Below are 18001 nucleotides of genomic sequence, written 5' to 3'. Positions count from 1 at the left end.
TGTTAATTTATGTTTGTTTTTTATTTTGTGGACAACCTTCAAGACCAGCTTTTAAAAGCGATTCATGTAACAAGGCGTGTCTCCTTTTTGTTTGTGACCCCAGTACCATGCATTATATGCTATTTGCTTATTCTTTCCACCAAGTGTTATTTTGATTGGGCTCTGCTATGCGCATACTCACCGACTGATATGGGCAACGGCTCGTACTTATTCGATGTTTTCAATACAAAGCTTTAAGTTAGCGCCTCTTCTTTCTAGATCGGTGTCGTGCTTGTCTTTATTTGCGCTATGTTTTCAAGAAAGTTCTACCAACTAGCCCAAACCAAACATCTGTTCCATGAGCCTTACTTGCATCTCCAAATTACGTGCCTCCATCTCATTTGTAGGGCGTTCTAACTTCTTCTCCATCGTAACTCGTGCGTCTACTCCAGTTTCTCCTTCGCAGCTTCAACCACAGCGATTATATCTTCCCGCGCCTTCCGAAGCTTTTGCACTTACGCTCACAACTCACCATCGTTCAATACAATGCGCTCGTCTTATTCGACCAACGCTGAAACGGTCATATTTCCTCTGAAGACATTTTCCTTATGTTGCCTAGAGACCGGCCTGGTCCTGTCCTGGACGCCAGAATTGTGAGGAGGTGCTTTGAAACCCAACAATCGAAGGGCGGATTTGGGGGTCAAACTAAAAGACGACCTGACCGCTCAAACTAGGAACATATCTTTTATGCAATACGATTAGACTTGACAAATAACAAATAACGAGCTTAACGAACAAGACGAAGACACATAAACTACTAACAGTCCCCAGGCGCTAGAATATTGAAGCTTATTCGGACGCTCTTGGTAGCTTGGGCTCGGAGTGCACGAAACACCGGGTGTCCACAGGCGCTTGGACAGCAGGGGGCTAGGCGGCGGGAGGGCCTCGACTGAGGCGGAGACCTCACGTTCCCGTCAAGCAGCAGAAACGCCATATTTCCAGGTGCGTCTCTCGAGCGCACCCAGCACACCGCCAAACGTGCATGCTGGCTGCGTGCTCCATGAACACAAGAGGAGTCGGCGACTCCCAAGTCTAGTCACCCGGGTGATAGGAGAGGTGGGACGCGATCGGCGGGAGCTCCATGGCCACTCCCAGGTCTGGTCTCCCGGGTCGTAGGCCAGACAGAAGACTGTCAGGCGCAGCTCTGGGACCACGCGTCATTCAGCAACGCTGCTCCGCCCTTTGTCCTCGTTTCGAGAGCCGCAGCCGCCGCGTGGTACTCGCTCCATACACTCATAAAATAACTGTCATGTCGTTGCCTGGGCTTCGGTTTTCCTTAGCATAACCATGTAGAGTGCGCAGGATTACGCAGGGTTTGTAATTACTTCTCTGGGGTAGCCTGACTGGCCTTCTAGCCAGCTCTATAAGTGAAAATAAAATGCTTCTCTAGAATACTAAACTCTTTACGAAGGATGGATTTGCAGCCTATAAATAATATGCACATATGTGCTATATTCGAATAGAATTCAAGAACGGAGTAACAAATACTCTTCAAAGGAAGCCCTCCATCCCATGCATTCTTCCGCGATTGCTGCGGTTAATTTTGCGGACAACTTATTCTGTTGCGCTGCAGCGAAGGCTAGGCACAAAAGGGAAGGCGACGCCTTTCTTACATGCTCTGGCGCGTATTGTTCGGAGTTGGGGTGCGGAATATGAAGAAGGATGTTTGGAATAGGATCCGTTTGCGCTGTTTGTGCCCATTCTTCACGGGACGGGGACAAAAGCCCGTCACCTTCTCTTTCCTGCCGGGCCTTCTCACCGGAATCACTGAATGATGTCCTCGAATATAGCATTCACTGAGTTCATGCTACGATGTTAACGACCGCGTCACGTTGACTGGTCGACTCAATTGGATGTAGGGCCTTTTTTGTGGGTATTTGCTGCTCCGTTCTTGAACCGTTAAAAAGGAAACTTATCCGAAGGAGTCATAAAGGTACATTAGGCGGTAAATGCTATAAAGAGAAAGTTGAGAAAGTACGAAAATAGCTGCTTTAACGAAGGCGGACACTTAGATGCTTTCTGTAATAAATATAAGATTTTAAACGTAGCCTTTATTTATATAATTTTTTAAAAAGCATCCGCTATGAAGGGCAAATACTTTCTAGGCTCATGGAACGACATCCCGTGCGCGAGATTTGTGCGTCAGATCTGTGCGCTGATCTGTCATGTGACAATAAGCCTGATGACGACATCAGAAAAATAATAACCCTGTCTCCAGCGGAATTAGAACCTCCGTACAACAGATCCACAGCAGAGAGCTTTAACCTACTGAGTTACACCGCGGATTGTGAAACGCACATAGTAATTCTCCTGTGTACCGTAAGGTTGACAGTAGCGATGCAAATGACGCTGAAATTAGCGATAATGACAGTGATGACAGTAACAATAATTATTTCGGTGCATTTAGTTGAAAATGATGAGAACCAACGTGACGCACCAAGAGATGCCGCAACGCTCCGGCTTTCGCATTTGTGCTGTGTAGATCCACAGTGCTCTCGGAATTTTCACCCTTCATACAATTTTATCAAGGCGGAGGCACTGAAGTGTGCAGAAGACATAGAGAGATCGAATTTAAGACAAAATGACAGCCGATGCTGAGTTATGCCTGAAACGAAATTTCCATACCACAACCTTCTTCAGTTTATAGATGACATATTCCTTTTAGAGCGTCGCCACATCTGTTGGTTATCAATCAATCAATCAAGTTTATTTTGCATGAGCAAAAAAGGTGACGGGAGATAAAGCTGCATTATTTACAGCTTCACCTGGCTCCAGCTACCTATTCTGCAGTAACTTGAACAGTGTAGGCATTTGCATGAGAAGAATTGAATAGTGTAAGGAAATCTCTTTTTCACTATTCAATGCTCTTTCATTGTACAGATTACAAGGCATATACAGTATCGCTTACAAGAACATCTCTAAAACGCTCTTGTATGGCATCGACAGGTCAGCTACTTTATTTATATTTAGATAATTGAGTATGTACGATGGCATATGCTTTATTGCTTTCTTTCCGTACATTGTACGGGGAGCCATTTTTCTGACATCGAAATCGGTGGAGGTGCCATCGATGATCCCTTCTCCTGCGGACGACCCTACGCGGCCGCCTCTCGTGACCACTCCTGTTCATCGTACCAGCCGACGGCTCCGAGGCTTGCCCCCCGAGGCCTTCCCTCTTGACGAAGAGACTCTAGCTGTGGCAACGACACCGCCAGCCCGTACCATGACTGTCCCTTCTACCCCTTCGTCCTGTCTCGTCCTTCAGACTCCACGTACCCCTAAACCATTTCACGGTGAGCAGTTTGAAGACGCCGAGGACTGGCTAGCTCACTACGAAAGGGGGGCGACGTTTAACGGCTGGGACGACGCTGCGAAAATGCGGAACGTCTACTTCAGCCTTGAAGACGCTGCTCGGACATGGTTCGAGAACCGCGAGGCCACATTCTCTACGTGGCCGGCATTCCGAAACCAGCTCCTCGGTACGTACGCCAACAGTGACCGCCGAGAGAATGCCGAGCGTGCCCTGACCTCTCGAGTTCAGCGTCAGAACGAAGGGGTCGCAATGTACGTTGAAGACGTCATGCGCCTTTGCCATCGCGCCGACCCGTCCATGAGTGAGGAGAAGGTGCGGCATCTGATGCACGGCGTCAAAGACCAGCTTTTTTCCGGCCTCGTGCGGAACCCGCCCACCACCGTCGCGGCGTTTCTGGCTGAAGCTGGGACGATGGAGAAACTGCTACAGCAGCGATGCAGCCAGTACGCTCGGCCGCTGAATTCCATCTCCACACTATCGCAGTCTGACCGAACCGACTACAATCCCGGGGCAGATATGAGCTCCCTTCGCGACCTCATTCGCACCGTGGTTCGCGAGGAGCTCCAGCAACTTCATGGATCATTTACTCCTGGCGCGGCTTCCCTGGACAGCATCATCCATGAGGAGGTCCAGAACACACTCACGCCACCGACAAGTACAGTCGTTCCACCACCACCCCCGGGCCCCAGCCAGCGGATGACTTATGCTGATGTCACACGCCGCCCAGTCCTACTACCTACGCCTTCGCCTTACACGCCACCTCAGGTCGCTGTGCACGCTACGGAAGCGCTGCCCCTTTGGGCAGATCGGCGCCAGGCGCCCCGGAAGACTGATCTCTGGCGCGCTCCAGATAACCGCCCTCTCTGCTACCACTGTGGCGAGGCAGGTCACCTCTACCTTCAGTGCCCTTATCGTCAGATGGGCCTTAGAGGATTTTCCCCCGACAGCCCTCGTCCACGGCCTGGTCAGCGGCCTCATGACATCGCCGAGTACGTCACCCGCCAGCGTAGTCTGCCACATTCTCCTCGTCTCGAGTCGCGCTCGCTTTCGCCTCGTCGCACTTCGCCCTTTCGGCCACGGTATACAGCTGGACGCTATGGCTCCTCGAGCCCTCATCGGGAAAACTAGCTCCGGCGATATTTGGGGGCGAGGCCGCCGCACACTGATTCGCCGTAAAGCTTCCACCGCCGCACCGCTCGATTCGCCCCGACGTCGAACGCCGAATTCCTGTCCAGTTTTCGCCGCACAGACCAGATCGCCCCGACGTCGTCCGCATCGCCGACCAGTTATCACCTCCGTGTCACTTAAATCGCCCCGACGCAGACAACACAACTGCCGCCCTGCTTCCGTCGCCCTACCGCTTGCTTCACTCTGACCTGCCGTCGACAGTGAATTGTCCCGACGCCGACTACCCAACCGCCGTCCAACTTCCGCCGCCACACCGCTCACTTCACTCCGAACCGACGTCGACAGGCCCTGCTATTGGCCGGGTCTCCCTGGACACCCCTGTTATCGTCGACACGTAGGAGGTCAGCGCTTTAGATGATACGGGAGCCGATTATTCTATCCTTAGCGGGCGGCCTACAAGGACACTGAAAAAAGTGATGACGCCATGGAACGGACCAGACATACGGACGGCAGGCGGACGGCAGGCGGACATGTGGTTGCACCACTGGGTATGTGTACAGCCCGGGTTACGGTGCGAGGCTGCACATTTGTTGCGACTTTTCTTGTTCTACGCGAATGCTCTCGTGATGTTATTCTTGGCATCGACTTCCTTCGTGAGCACGGTGCCACTATAGATCTACCGAACCGCTTGGTGACATTTTCCGCCAAACTGGCCACTTAAAAGCATGAGTACCGCGGGTCACACTCCACGCTGCGAGTCGCCGACGATAGCCTCACAGTGCCACCACGCGCCAGCATCCTCGCCAGAGTAACCTGTGACGAGCCACATCACGACCTCCGGGTTGTTGAGCCTAATGTCTCCCTGTCACTCGCCTTGGGAGTTTCTGTGGCAAGAGATCTTTGTTTCCTTCGTGGAAGAGAGACGGAGGTGCTTGTCACCAATTTCTCCAATGAACATCGACATCTGTTCCGTGGCACTGTCATTGCTTACGTCGACCATCTGCACGAAGTCGCCGAATGTTTTGCTTCAGAGGAAGCTACGCCTAGCACTGCACCGGATTATGCCGTACACGCTGTCGACATCAATTCTAGCCTTTCCTCCGTTGAAAAGAGGCAACTCCAAGATCTATTGCTGGCGTTTCGTGTGTGCTTCACGTCTTCATCTCAAGTACAGCAAACGTAGGTCATTAAACACCGAATTATCACGCATGAAGACACTCGACCCATCCATTAGCAGCCCTACCGTGTGTCTCCTCGGGAGAGAGACGCTATCCAACAGCAAGTCAAGGAGATGCTCGCGGATCGCGTCATTCAAGCTTCAAGCAGCCCATGGTCGTCGCCTGTAGTCCTCGTTAAAAAAAGACGGAACACTTCGTTTCTGCGTTGACTATCGGAAACTTAACAGTATGACAAAGAAGGACGTCTATCCGCTGCCACGGATTGACGACTCTCTCGACCGACTTCGCCGAGCCAAGTACTTCTCCTCCATTGACCTCAGGAGGGGTTATTGGCAAATTGAAGTTGATGAGAGGGACCGTGAAAAAACTGCCTTCGTAACACCAGATGGGCTCTATGAATTCCGCGTCCTCCCATTCGGGCTCTGCTGTGCTCCTGCCACCTTCCAGCGGATGATGGACACTGTGCTCACAGGCGGCAGACATGCCTTGTTTATCTCGACGACGTCATAATTTTTTCGCCGACGTTCACGGAACACCTGCGCCGCCTGAGAACTGTTCTCGAAGCTGTCCGGTCTGCCAACCTTTCTCTCAAGCCTCAAAAGTGCCACTTCGGGTTCACCGAATTGAAGTTTCTTGGGAAAATCGTGAGTGCTGATGGCATCCGAGCTGACCCTGAGAAACCTGCTGCCGTTGCTGCCTTTCCCGTCCCCGCCGACAAAAAAGCAGTCCGATGGTTTTTGGGGCTGTGCTCCTATTATCGTCACTTTATCAAAAACTTTGCACAGATGGCTAGCCCTCTGACTCTCCTGACTCGAGATGACGCATCATTTTCCTGGGGCGCCGAGCAGCAGATGGCTTTCGACGAGTTACGACGCCGGCTCCAGTCACCCCCGATCCTGGCACATTTCGACGATAATGCCGACACAGAGTTACACACGGATGCGAGCAACGTCGGTCTTGGTGCCGTTCTAGTTCAGCACCAAGACGGGGTCGAGAAACTTATTGCCTACGCCAGCCGTGCACTTTCCCGTGCTGAGTGTAACTATCCCACCACTGAAAAAGAATGGCGGTAGTATGGGCCGCTGCCAAGTTCCGCCCGTACCTTTATGGCCGACCGTTTCGTGTCATCACTGACCATCACTCGTTGTGTTGGCTGAAAAACTTAAAGGATCCTTGTGGCCGCTTAGCACGTTGGGCATTGCGCCTGCAGGAGTTCGATTTCGATGTTATTTATAAGTCTGGCCGGAAGCACACAGATGCTGATAGCCTGTCCCACGCGCCCGTCGGCCCTCCTTCGTCAGGTGCCACCGACCACGATAGTTTCCTCGGAGCAGTCACTACGTCCGATCTCGCCTCCAAACAGCGTGCCGACGACGAGCTGCGACTGATTATTGACCATCTTGAAGGTGGGCATCCTACAATACCCCGCACCTCCACCAGTGTCACGACTGAAGTCACAGCGAGCCGTGAAGGTACACGTAGCCGAGGACCCGAGAATAAGGTCGGCTTGTAGTTCCGATCACAGAGTCCAGCACCAGCGCGCCGCTCGTGCCAACCACTGCTTCGTCGTCGTCGGCACCAAACACGGCTGTCGCGCGGCGCTAGGCACGTGGCAATATTATTTTTTGTCAGATCTGACAAGTTTACAAACGTGTCGAATTTTCCTTTTACTGCACTCTTGTAAGTCCTTGAAAGGCTAGAATTGTGCATGTTCTCTATTTTGAGTATCTTACGTTTATTGAAACGTGGCCCTGTGTTTTCAAGAAATTAAGTATTTTCCACAATGCCGGCATCCCTTTTTGATCGTATTTAGTCTGTTTATGTTCGACTTAATTGTATTCCCTCACACCGACAGGCAGTATCGTAGCTGGGAGTTGAAAAGGGGTTCTTATAAAAGCTTTCTCGTCATTCCACGGAGATTGTGATGGTACCTGTTCAACAGGGCTACGATCTTGCTTAATTCTCGCGACAAACAAAGAACATGATGATTGCAGGATATGTGGTCGGTGAAAAGGAATTTTCACTAATTTTTCTGTACGGGCCAAAAGTTATGTTAGGTAGCATAAAAGGCAACATTCTAGGAGCACGAAAGAGGGAGTTTTCAATACATGTAGGGTCAGAGTGTTTTTCCGACACCATTCATGCAGACTGTGACAAAATAAACCGGCATCTACTTGTATTTCTTCCAAATTATCCCTTGCTAAAAAGTCTGTACAGACATTGGCATAAATTGAAAAATGACAGCCTTGGTAAATTTCTGCAATATTATTGATGCAAAAAGGGAGAACAATGGGGACTAAATTGCTCCCTTGTGGAACACCGGATTTAACTTCCTTTGACAATGATTTGTTTTGGTGTGTTTCAACATACTGACTCCGACCTCCTAGATAGGACAGAATACGTTGGTGTGCAAATCCGCGAAAACCGTAGTGCTCCAGTTTTTCCAGCAATAATAAATGATTAATCGGTCAAATGCCTTGCTGAAGAAATATCTTCCTAAAGTTATAAGGGTTTTTCTCAAATTTGTCTATTATTCTCTCTTTTTGTACTAAAAGCGCATTTTTTAACGGTATTTGCGGAAACCAAATTGATGATCTGTTATTAGTGTGCTTTTTTTTTAGAAGATTTCGATGTAAGTGTTGATAACCCTTTCACGTCCTTTCGAGAAAACGGGAAGGATGGACACTGCTCGATAATTGGTCAAGTTGTTCTTTTCCCCTTTCTGGTGTATAAGTGTGGCTCGAATAGCTTGCATATTAATAGGGAAAACGCCAGTTGACTTGGCCAACTTAAATATATGCGGTAATGCAGGTGCAATAATATCGAGGACGAGTTTTATGGGCCTTATTTCTATGCCATCTGAATCACGACGACTGTTTTTAGCGGTTGAAAAATTAGCAATACCTCTGACACATTTGTGGGCCTATGAAATAGGCTGTACGGTAATGTTTGCACTCAAGATGCTGTACAGTGCAGCAGTACGCCTCTGAACTTAAAGCTTGAGAAGTGCAAAGCTAAAAAGGACACTTTTTCTTCATTTCAGCCCCCAGTTTAACAAGCACAAAAAACTCTTGTTACTTGGCTTTACTGAGCTTGCAGGACATTGGCCCTTTAATGAATACAAAACACTCAGAGACCAAATGTGTACATTGCCTGCCAGTGAAATATTTCCGGTTGGATCATGTTGCTTTGCCCCCAACACATTACTCAGGAAGAAGCTGGGGCGGCACAATATCAAAGCTGTTTTGTGCGCATTCTGTAACCTGGAAAATTTGTGCCCGCAAATAAGATATAAAACCATCAACGTTACTGTGTCCGTTGATATGTTCTGTGAAACACACTTGTCAACCACATGTGTGTTTCACGAAATATATGAGTCTTTGAACAGACAGAACAGATATATTAACCGAGTCTTTGTGAAGTTCACGACTTCAGGTGCTGTCGGTTCTTGTACGGCTGAGTGCGAAAACAAACTGTAAATTCAGCAAGACTTTTATAACTCTGTATTTGTCGCTGCCTGCCCTTGTAGTGACTTGAAAATGCAATTTTTCATGACTACGGCATTTTAATGTCAACCTTTCTGTCAAATGCTAAACTCCAATTCAGGCGCGCTGAGCACTGCGCTCACTTTAAACAGCTTGTGGATACTGCATGCACAAATAATGCCATTTTCATATTTGAGAAGCCTTGATCTTATCAGATAGGGGTAAAACTGGTCGAAAAAAAAGACATGACAAGAGAAATAGGAAAGAAACTCGACAACACGGGCAAAGATTTACAACTGCTTATCCGTGATTGAAATCACATGCTGAATATGCAAGGAACGAAGGCGCTCAGCCACTACTATTAATGGCACAAGAGATAAAAAAAGTACGCAAAGCATCATTTTTTCTTCCACTTCACTAAAAAAAAAAACACTCATCACTGCGGAAGCTCAGATTTACGATTAACCAATCAGCCCGCAGGAACGTTCTACTTCAGCTTTGCGTGATAAAGCAAAGGCATCTTGAAAAACGGTTTTGTTTATGACAACCGAGAAATGAAACTCTTTAACAATAAGTGCAATATGTCAGCTGCTGTATATGATGTCTGCAAGTAAAGATAAAAGTAGGCGTGTTCTTGGAACAATTCATTGCCTTGTTGCCTGACGCAGTTCAAAGGTCATTTTTCCTGCGGATAGAAAATAGACTGCAGTCTCTTCGGGAATTTCATTCTTGCATGGGTGACTCGTAATGTCCACTTTTTGCCGCCCGCTAGTGCTATGTGAAACATACCCACCACTAACAACTAGGAGAATGTGCAGAGTACTGGGCCAGATCGCCTGAAGAATGTGAACGGTAAAATTAAATGTCCTTAATTTGCCTTATTTACCACCAGGATATTCCGAAGGATAGCCTGACTAGTGCCCTACTACAACAAATTTCAACTGAAGTCGCCAGAGGAGCGTACCGAAATGGGCGTATAGCCAGGGTAGCGGGGTGGGGAGAACGTATGGTATCACGACACGCCGCGAAACTTTGTGAAAGTAGGAAAAGGATGGAAATGAGGTTTCGGCGCAGGCTATCTAATTTCTTATTTCTTTACTGACGCCGGACAACACACACCGAGAAACATATCGCTACGCCACGGCTATCTAAGAAGGACAAACAAGTTTTTCCCGATTCACACCTGTTTTTTGAAGTCTTCGACCGGTAGGAATAAACAAGTTAGGAGGTTAGTTCAACTTCTCACATTTGTCAAGGACGCATTACGGTGGATTTGACTTCGAAATAGAGGTGCTGCTCGGTGGTTACGCGGTGCCGCGGACCGCCTGCCGTCGAGACGTGGAATGGAGCAGGCAGTCAAGGGAATATCCATACGAACGCCTTTCTTAGGGAAGTGTAAAGAAAAGGCAAAGTATACGTCACAATTCTCGGTGCACCGTGACTGCGCCAGGGGGAAGGGGGGAAGGAGGGCCTAAAATAAGAAAGACAAAGAGCTCCTAGAGTGCAGGGCCTTGGAATAATTTCGGCCACTTGGGGATCTTTAACATGCTTTGACATTAAATCATCAACAGCAGCGTACGAAATAGGCAGTCAAATACGGATGGCATTCTTAGGATCGTGCCAATTCAAATAGCAGTGACGTGATCGAGTGCCATATTTGGTGGGCCAGTCACCCAGTTCGGACAGCGGCTGCTAAATTTAGCTGGTCGCCGTCACTTTCCAGAACCTGAGCATTCCACTATGGCAGCTTTCTTCTTTCAATCCCTCCCTTCCTTTATGGTATTGTCCACCCGTACGTGCGACAGATAATACGCTTTTCCTTCCTTTTAGACCACCTATCGATTTTATTACTAGACATTGAGCTATCACTCGATGTTCCGTTCAGCACATTTAAACAGTCTTCCGGGCTTTCTTGGTTCCAAAGTGTCTAGCTTTCTCGGATATAACTCTCAAGGTTGAAGCAGTTGTGCAATATAAAAAGCTTACATTATGACATTTATCGTAGTAATATATTCTGCCGACGCGTGGCTAAATCATGCTTTACAATTTTTTCTTTTCCAACCAAATAGTTTAGGCCGCGATAATAAAGCGGTTGGTGCTCCTTTTGACAAAACTAAGAAAAAAAGAAAGGAACTCTCAACTGATAATAGGCGGGTATATTGATCGTAGTGGTGCATTCGCACGATGTACAAAATAAATGGCTGAGACTTAATCAAGCCTATTTTGATTAAAAAAAGCGAAAGCAATGTTTTGGTTTTGGTTTGGTTTGATTAAAATTACATTTAGTCATGGTATTGCAGCGAATAAATTGCCGAGAGATGGAGTCGAGGACGCCGTCAAATACAGGGGACAACACGTGAGGCTTTATCTGTCGTCAAAGGTCAGGGTCAAATGTAAAGTGGTGGTAAAGCATAGGTGGTAGAATGATTAAGAGATAAATCCGCATTTTGACCTCTGGCTCAGGTAAAGCAGCCTGCCAGACTGAGCTTGGTTCATACATAGTGTAATGAAGCTTTCGCTTCAAAAATTCGGTCCATCGAAAACTTCCCATGTGAAAAAGGCGCTTGTTCAACAATTCTGTACTTGTGCGCTATGTGCCTTAAGTCGCTGTCATGAGAAATACAGTGGGACAAATATATATCTTGGTTGCCTATTTTTGAGAGCATAAAACTCTTGGCATAGATCCTGTTGAAATCTACAGTTACAAGTGCGAAGGTGTTTTAAAGTAACAGAATACCGTTTTGCTTAATCCACACGAGGGAAACTGTTCTTCCAATTTGAAAATAATATAACTCGATGAACTGCCGGCTTCTATACAAGAATATGGTATCTTTCGAAGTAATAGCATACGTCGGCCCACTTTCCCCGTCTTCCTCTCTCATTGTCTCGTTTCTTCATGACGCGCAGGTGCGGCGTGGTCCGTCACTGCCGCGCGCTGCATGGAGCTGGTCGTTGACCTAATGGGCATAGTGCCCATGTGGCCCCTCATCAACCAGCGTATGGCCGCCAACACACGCGAGAGAGCCGACCTCGTGCTGTCGCGCGTCTCCAGGGCTCTCGAGAGCAGCATTATCAGAAGCAAGTGGATGGACCCCAAGACTGTGGATGTAGCGGTACGCCAGCTGGGTGGCATCAAAATGATGCTTGGGGCACCGCTTGAGGCGGACACCGTGCGAATCCTGTCGATGCTCTACGAGGACGTGCCAGAAGCAACGTCGGTGCGTATAGATGGTTACGGCGATGCACAGAGCTCAACTGTGGCGGGGTTTTTCGAAGGATTTCTTTGCCTAAATGCTCGAGGAAACGATTTGCGAAACTGTCAACGTACCCTTATCATCGGGAGGATTATTACGCCCATTGGAGCACTAACTTTTCGCGGCATCCCTCCTTTCCATCCTTTCCTGGGCCAGCTGCCGCCACTTTAAAACAGTCAGGCGTTCTGAGCACACGCGACTGACTCCTAGCCCCAGAGAGAACATGTTTTAAAAATTCGCAGCCGTTGACACGCGGCGAGATACCTTTCTTTTCGCGACGCGGCACGTACATCGTTCACACCAATGCGTCAAGGTAGACAATGCCTAGAAAAATCTCCAGGTGGTATTCGTAAAAATGTGCGATTGTTATAGCGAGCTCCTCATCCTTGCGACCTTGAGAGATCTAGAAATGAAAACGGCTTTGCTGGGCTACTAAATATTTTGAAGGATTCGAGTTGTTTTGGAGGCGATACTTTATTACATTCAAAGAATGAAGCCGAAAACCTGCCCTGCGATTTATATTTGTGTACACAGTACTCGGACGTTTGGTGATGGCTATAGTAACAGTTAAAAGGTGTAAACTCCCGTCACTGTGAGTAATTTTGATTGCTAGTTTTTCAAACAATCAAATTGCGGCTTTTTTGTTCGAGGAGCCACTTCATTGCCTGGAATGATGACAAATCGTGCACAGTAATGAAACAAAATTTTTCGGTTTTGTTGAGTCTCGTCAACAGTTGAACGAAATGTGAACTCAAATGTTTCCTTACTTTAAGTACAAATGCAACATATCTGATTAAAATTTTGATAGAATTCTTTAATTCTGGCTAAGTGGTAGGGCTCACGACTGCTGAGCCGGGAGGCTTATATACAAACCCGACCGCGGCGGCTGCATTTTGCTAGAGGCTCGAAGCACGCAGCCATGTACACTGGGGCGTCAGTGCCCGTTAAAGAACATTATTTGGCCTTAATTTTTGGAGCTATCCATAGCGGCCTCCCTCAAAGCTTCAGTCACTTTGACACTTTGATGCTCAACAATAAAACTGTAATTCTAGTAAGAAGGCGACGAAAGATAACGCCTAGTAATTTTTTCAGGCGTTAATGATGGTGAGAGAGAGAGCTATAGCCGCCATTATAATTCATATTCATAACATATGAAACTATTATCTAAAAATACAGACTCTCGAATAGCGAGAACAACAGTGAGAAAGGGCCAAGGTAACAAAGAAAGGGATTCGGTCTCAAGACTGGCTGGTAGGTAGGCACTATTGCTAAAATCGACAAAAAAGGAAGAGCAGGCTCACCTTAAAGCACACTGAGTAGTGAAGTAGCTTCGCTTACAAGGCCTTAATGCGGCCAGTCTAGTCGTGGCGGAGGGGCTTGCGAAACTCGATGAAGTCGTGAGCTCTGCTGTGTAGGGCCACCCAAAATAGACAGGTCACGGCAGAGAGTTTTGAGAAAATGTGATTCACTGGAGAAGGTAATGGCAACCCACCCCAGTATTTCCTGCCAAAGAAACCCTATGACCAGTCACAATACCATTAATGATATGGCGCCGAACGATGAGCCCCCCAGGTTGAAAGGCGTCCCACATGTTACTGGGGATTAAGAAAGGGCGATTCCTAGTAGCTCCAGGACGAATGAAGCGGCTGGGCTAAAGCCAAAAGGACGCTCAGTTGTGGATGTGTCGGGAAGAGACCGGAAAGTCCGATGTTGCAAGGAGATATATCACATAGCAACATGGAATGTAAGATCTATGACGCAAGGTAAACTGGATGTCGTCAAGCGAGAAATGGACAGATTGAACATCGATATCTTAAGTATCAGCGAGCTCAAGTGGACCGGAATGGGAGAATTTATTTCCGGCGACCATTATGTCTTTTATTGTGGGCACGAATCCAGGAGAAGGAATGGGCTCGCTCTCTTAATAAACAGAAGAATGGGCACAGGAGTGCTAGGGTACAACCCAAAAACGACCGAATGATTTCACTTCGGATCCAAGGTCATCCTTTCAACATAACAGTCATCCAAGTCTATGCACCAACCACTACTGCTGAAGAAGCTGAGGTTGTGAGATTTTATGCTGACCTGCAATGCCTTTCAGACCGCACACCATCATCAGACGTCCTTTTTCTCATAGGAGACTGGAATGCTAAGGTGGGGAGTGAAGAAATATCCGGAATTACAGGCAAGTTCGGTCTTGGTGAGCCAAATGAAGCTGGGCAGAGGCTAGTGGAGTTTCGTAAAGAAAACAACCTGACCATAGCGAATACTCATTTTCAACAGCACAAGAGACGCCTGTACACGTGGACTTCACCGGACGGTCTGTACAGGAATAAGATTGATTATATTCTTTGCCGGCAGAGATGGAGAAGCGTTATACAAGCAGTAAAAACAAGGCCTGGGGCCGATTGTGGAACCGATCATCAGCTTCTTGTTGTCAAATTTAAGCTTCGATTGAGGAAAGCGCGAAAAACTAGAAGGCCTTTCAGGTACGATCTGATCAAATTCCATCAGAATATGCTGTGGAAGTGAGGAATCGAATTCAAGAATTAGATCTTGAAGACAGAGAGCCTGAAGAGATTTGGACTGATGTTCGTGATATAATACAAGAAGTTGCTACTAAGGTAGTTCCAAAGCAAAAGAAATGCAAGAACGCAAACTGGTTATCTGAAGAGGCTTTGCAAATAGCTGAAGAAAGGAGGATGGCAAAAGTTGTGGGAGAAAGAGAAAGATTCAAGGTTCTCAATGCGGATTTTCAGAAAATAGCAAGAAGAGATAAGAATGCATTCCTAAACATACAGTGCCAAGCAGTTGAGGACAACAGCCGATTGAGGAACACGAGAGCTCTGTATAAGACAATCAAAGATATCAAAGTAAGCTTCTGTGCTAAACTGGGAATGATAAAGGACAAACGAGGCAGGAACCTCACTGAAGCCTCAGAGATAAAAACGAAGTGGCAGGAATACACAGAAGAACTGTACAAGAAGGAAACGGATGTGCAAACCCAACATAAGACGGTTGTGATTACTGATCTCGAGCCGGGCATCCTGAGAGTGAAGTTGAATAGGCCTTAGCCAGCCTTGCTAAGAACAAAGCTAGCGGAATTGATGGCATTCCAGCTGAGTTGCTTCAAAACCTCAACCATGACGACGCTGTTAACGTTCTGTATACATTATGTCAGAAAATTTGGACAACCCTGCAGTGGCCACAGGATAGGAGGAGGTCAGTTTACATCCCCATTTCAAAGAAAGGCAGTGCAAAAGATTGTTCCAACTACCACATGATCACACTTATTTCGAATGCTAGCAAAGTGATGTTGAAAATGCTCCAAAGTAGGCTGCAGCAGTATGTGGATCGGGAGCTTCCGGACGTGCAAGCTGGGTTTCGCAAGGGCAGAGGAACTAGAGACCAGATTACCAACCTTCGCTGGATCATGGAAAAAGCAAGAGAGTACCAGAAACCCTCCTACTTCTGCTTTATTGATTATGCGAAAGCGTTTGACTGCGTAGATTACAGCAGATTGTGGCGAGCTCTCCAAGAGATGGGAGGTCCAATTCACCTCATCTGTCTCCTCAGGAACCTGTATGAAGGGCAAGAGGCCACAGTCAGAACTGGGCATGGTCTCCCTGATTGGTCTCCGATTGAGAATGAAGTGAGTCAAGGCGGCATACTGTCGCCCTGCCTATTTAACCTATATGCTGAGTGCATGATGAGGAAGGCCGGTCTGGACGAGTCTTCTGCTGGAGTGAAGATTGCTGCGAAACCTATCAACAACCTTAGATATGCGTATGATACCACTTTAATGGCAGAAAGTGAAGTTGAACTCAAGAGACTTCTGATACGCGTACAAGAAGAGAGTGAGAAGTTTGGGCTTAAACTGAACATTAAAAAGACAAAGATCATGGCGTCTTGCCCTATCAAGTCCTGGAGCATCAAGGGACAAAAAGTGGAAACTGACAGATTTTCTCTTCTTGGGCTCCAAAATTATCCGGGAAGGAGACTGCAGCCATGAAATTAGGAGACGCCTGCTTCTGGGAAAAAGAGCCATGGCTAGCCTTGACCGTCTAGTAAAGAGCAGAGACATTACACTGCCGACCAAGATCCGTATAACCCGTACTATGGTCTTTCCATTTGTGATGTATGGATGCGAGAGTCGGACTCTGAAGAAGGCTGACCGCCGAAGAATTGACGCGTTTGAATTGTGGTGCTGGTGGAGACTCTTGAGAGTTCTTTGGACGGCCAGAAGATCGAATCAGTCGATATTGTCACGTAGTAGTGACGAGGTCGACGACACAAATGAAGAGGTCGATAATTGCACTAAAGAAACTCTTTATTTGGGCTGACTTGCGCCCGCAAAAGAACTAAGCAACTCGGCGGCGGCGATAGAAACAAACGTGCTCGTCGATCGTCGAACAAAGAATGCTTGTCACACTCGGCAACGCTCAATTTAAAGGCTGCACAGAAGAATCTAGATAACGTCGCAAACAGCTACCAGCACGGGCTGGATCATTGTGGAAAGACAAGCGAGTGGCCGGAACCTTCGAGACAGATCTCGGTGCGTCTTGCGCTACAACAAAACTGATAAAGGTGCGACTCGCGACATCGAGCAGTAACAAGCAAAGATTACAGAACTGATACGCGGTCCAGAATCAGAGTGATAAGCCTGTATGCCGGCGGCTGTTAAAAAACAACAAATATTGTTTTGCAGGTTTCGCGGCATTACTCCCCCCTTAAAAAAACATCGCCGCGATGTTTCAAAACAAAGAAACTTAAACATAAACACTGCAAAGTATAAACACCACACATTCTTTAACGCGCGTAATATGGCTTCAGTCGTACAACATGTACAATTTCTGGGCGTGCGTGTCGCCGTTGTGATGCTGACATTCCGTCGGGAATGACTTCATAGTCCAGTGGGCCGACGCGGCGAATGATTTTGTACGGACCAAAGTATCGACGCAACAATTTTTCACTTAATCCGCGACGGCGAACAGGTGTCCAAACCCACACTTGGTCTCCTGGATTGTACTCTGCGTGGCGTCGTCGTAAATTGTATCGTCGGCTGTCGGTGCGCTGTTGGTCTTTAATACGCAGCCGTGCGAGTCGTCGGGCTTCCTCTGCACGCTGCAGGTAGGCGGCGACGTCATGGTTGTCTTCGCTGGTTACGTGGGCCTTGGTGTCCGATCTCGGCTCCGTCGTTTCTTCAGGTCATGGCCGGGGCATACCGTTGTTACTTCGCTGGGCGGCGGTGTCTGCTTGCACTTTGGTCGTGTTGTCCTCGATGACGTCGTGTGGAGCGGCGGTGAAACGGCTGCGTCGTCGTTAGTGGTCGTCGGCGGCGGAGGATGTTCGTCTTTTCGCCGTTGAGCAACCTCACCTCCAAAGGTTGCTGCCTTTAGTTTCCCCTGCGCGGGCTTGGGGACCTTCCGCGCATACTCTCATCATAGGTACGGCCTGGCGACGCAAAGCGGGCCCTGTACGGCGATGGAGATCTGAACCGACGGCTTGGTGGCACAATCTCACCGCTACGCAGATAGTTGTCAATTTCTTGTGGTCGTTCACCTGGGCGGGGTCGTGGAGCGTTGACTGCAAATCCGCGGAGAC

General features: G+C 47.9%; 1 protein-coding gene across 1 annotated transcript in view; it reads left to right on the top strand.

The window, feature by feature from the left end:
• The window catches only part of LOC146200875 (endothelin-converting enzyme 1-like), a 182286-nt gene that overhangs the window by 68979 nt on the left and 95306 nt on the right, over window positions 1–18001 (top strand). The window contains exon 4 of the mRNA XM_084592984.1: window positions 12051–12361. Coding sequence (XP_084449110.1) covers window positions 12051–12361 — 311 coding nt within the window. The remainder of the gene's footprint in view (window positions 1–12050; window positions 12362–18001) is intronic.

This window comes from Amblyomma maculatum, chromosome 2 (genome assembly GCF_055883805.1).
Source record: "Amblyomma maculatum isolate TAMU_Amacu chromosome 2, ASM5588380v1, whole genome shotgun sequence".
NCBI lineage: Eukaryota > Metazoa > Arthropoda > Arachnida > Ixodida > Ixodidae > Amblyomma > Amblyomma maculatum.
The sequence above is the reverse complement of the archived record's forward strand: the minus strand, read 5'-3'. Positions and strand labels throughout refer to the sequence as shown.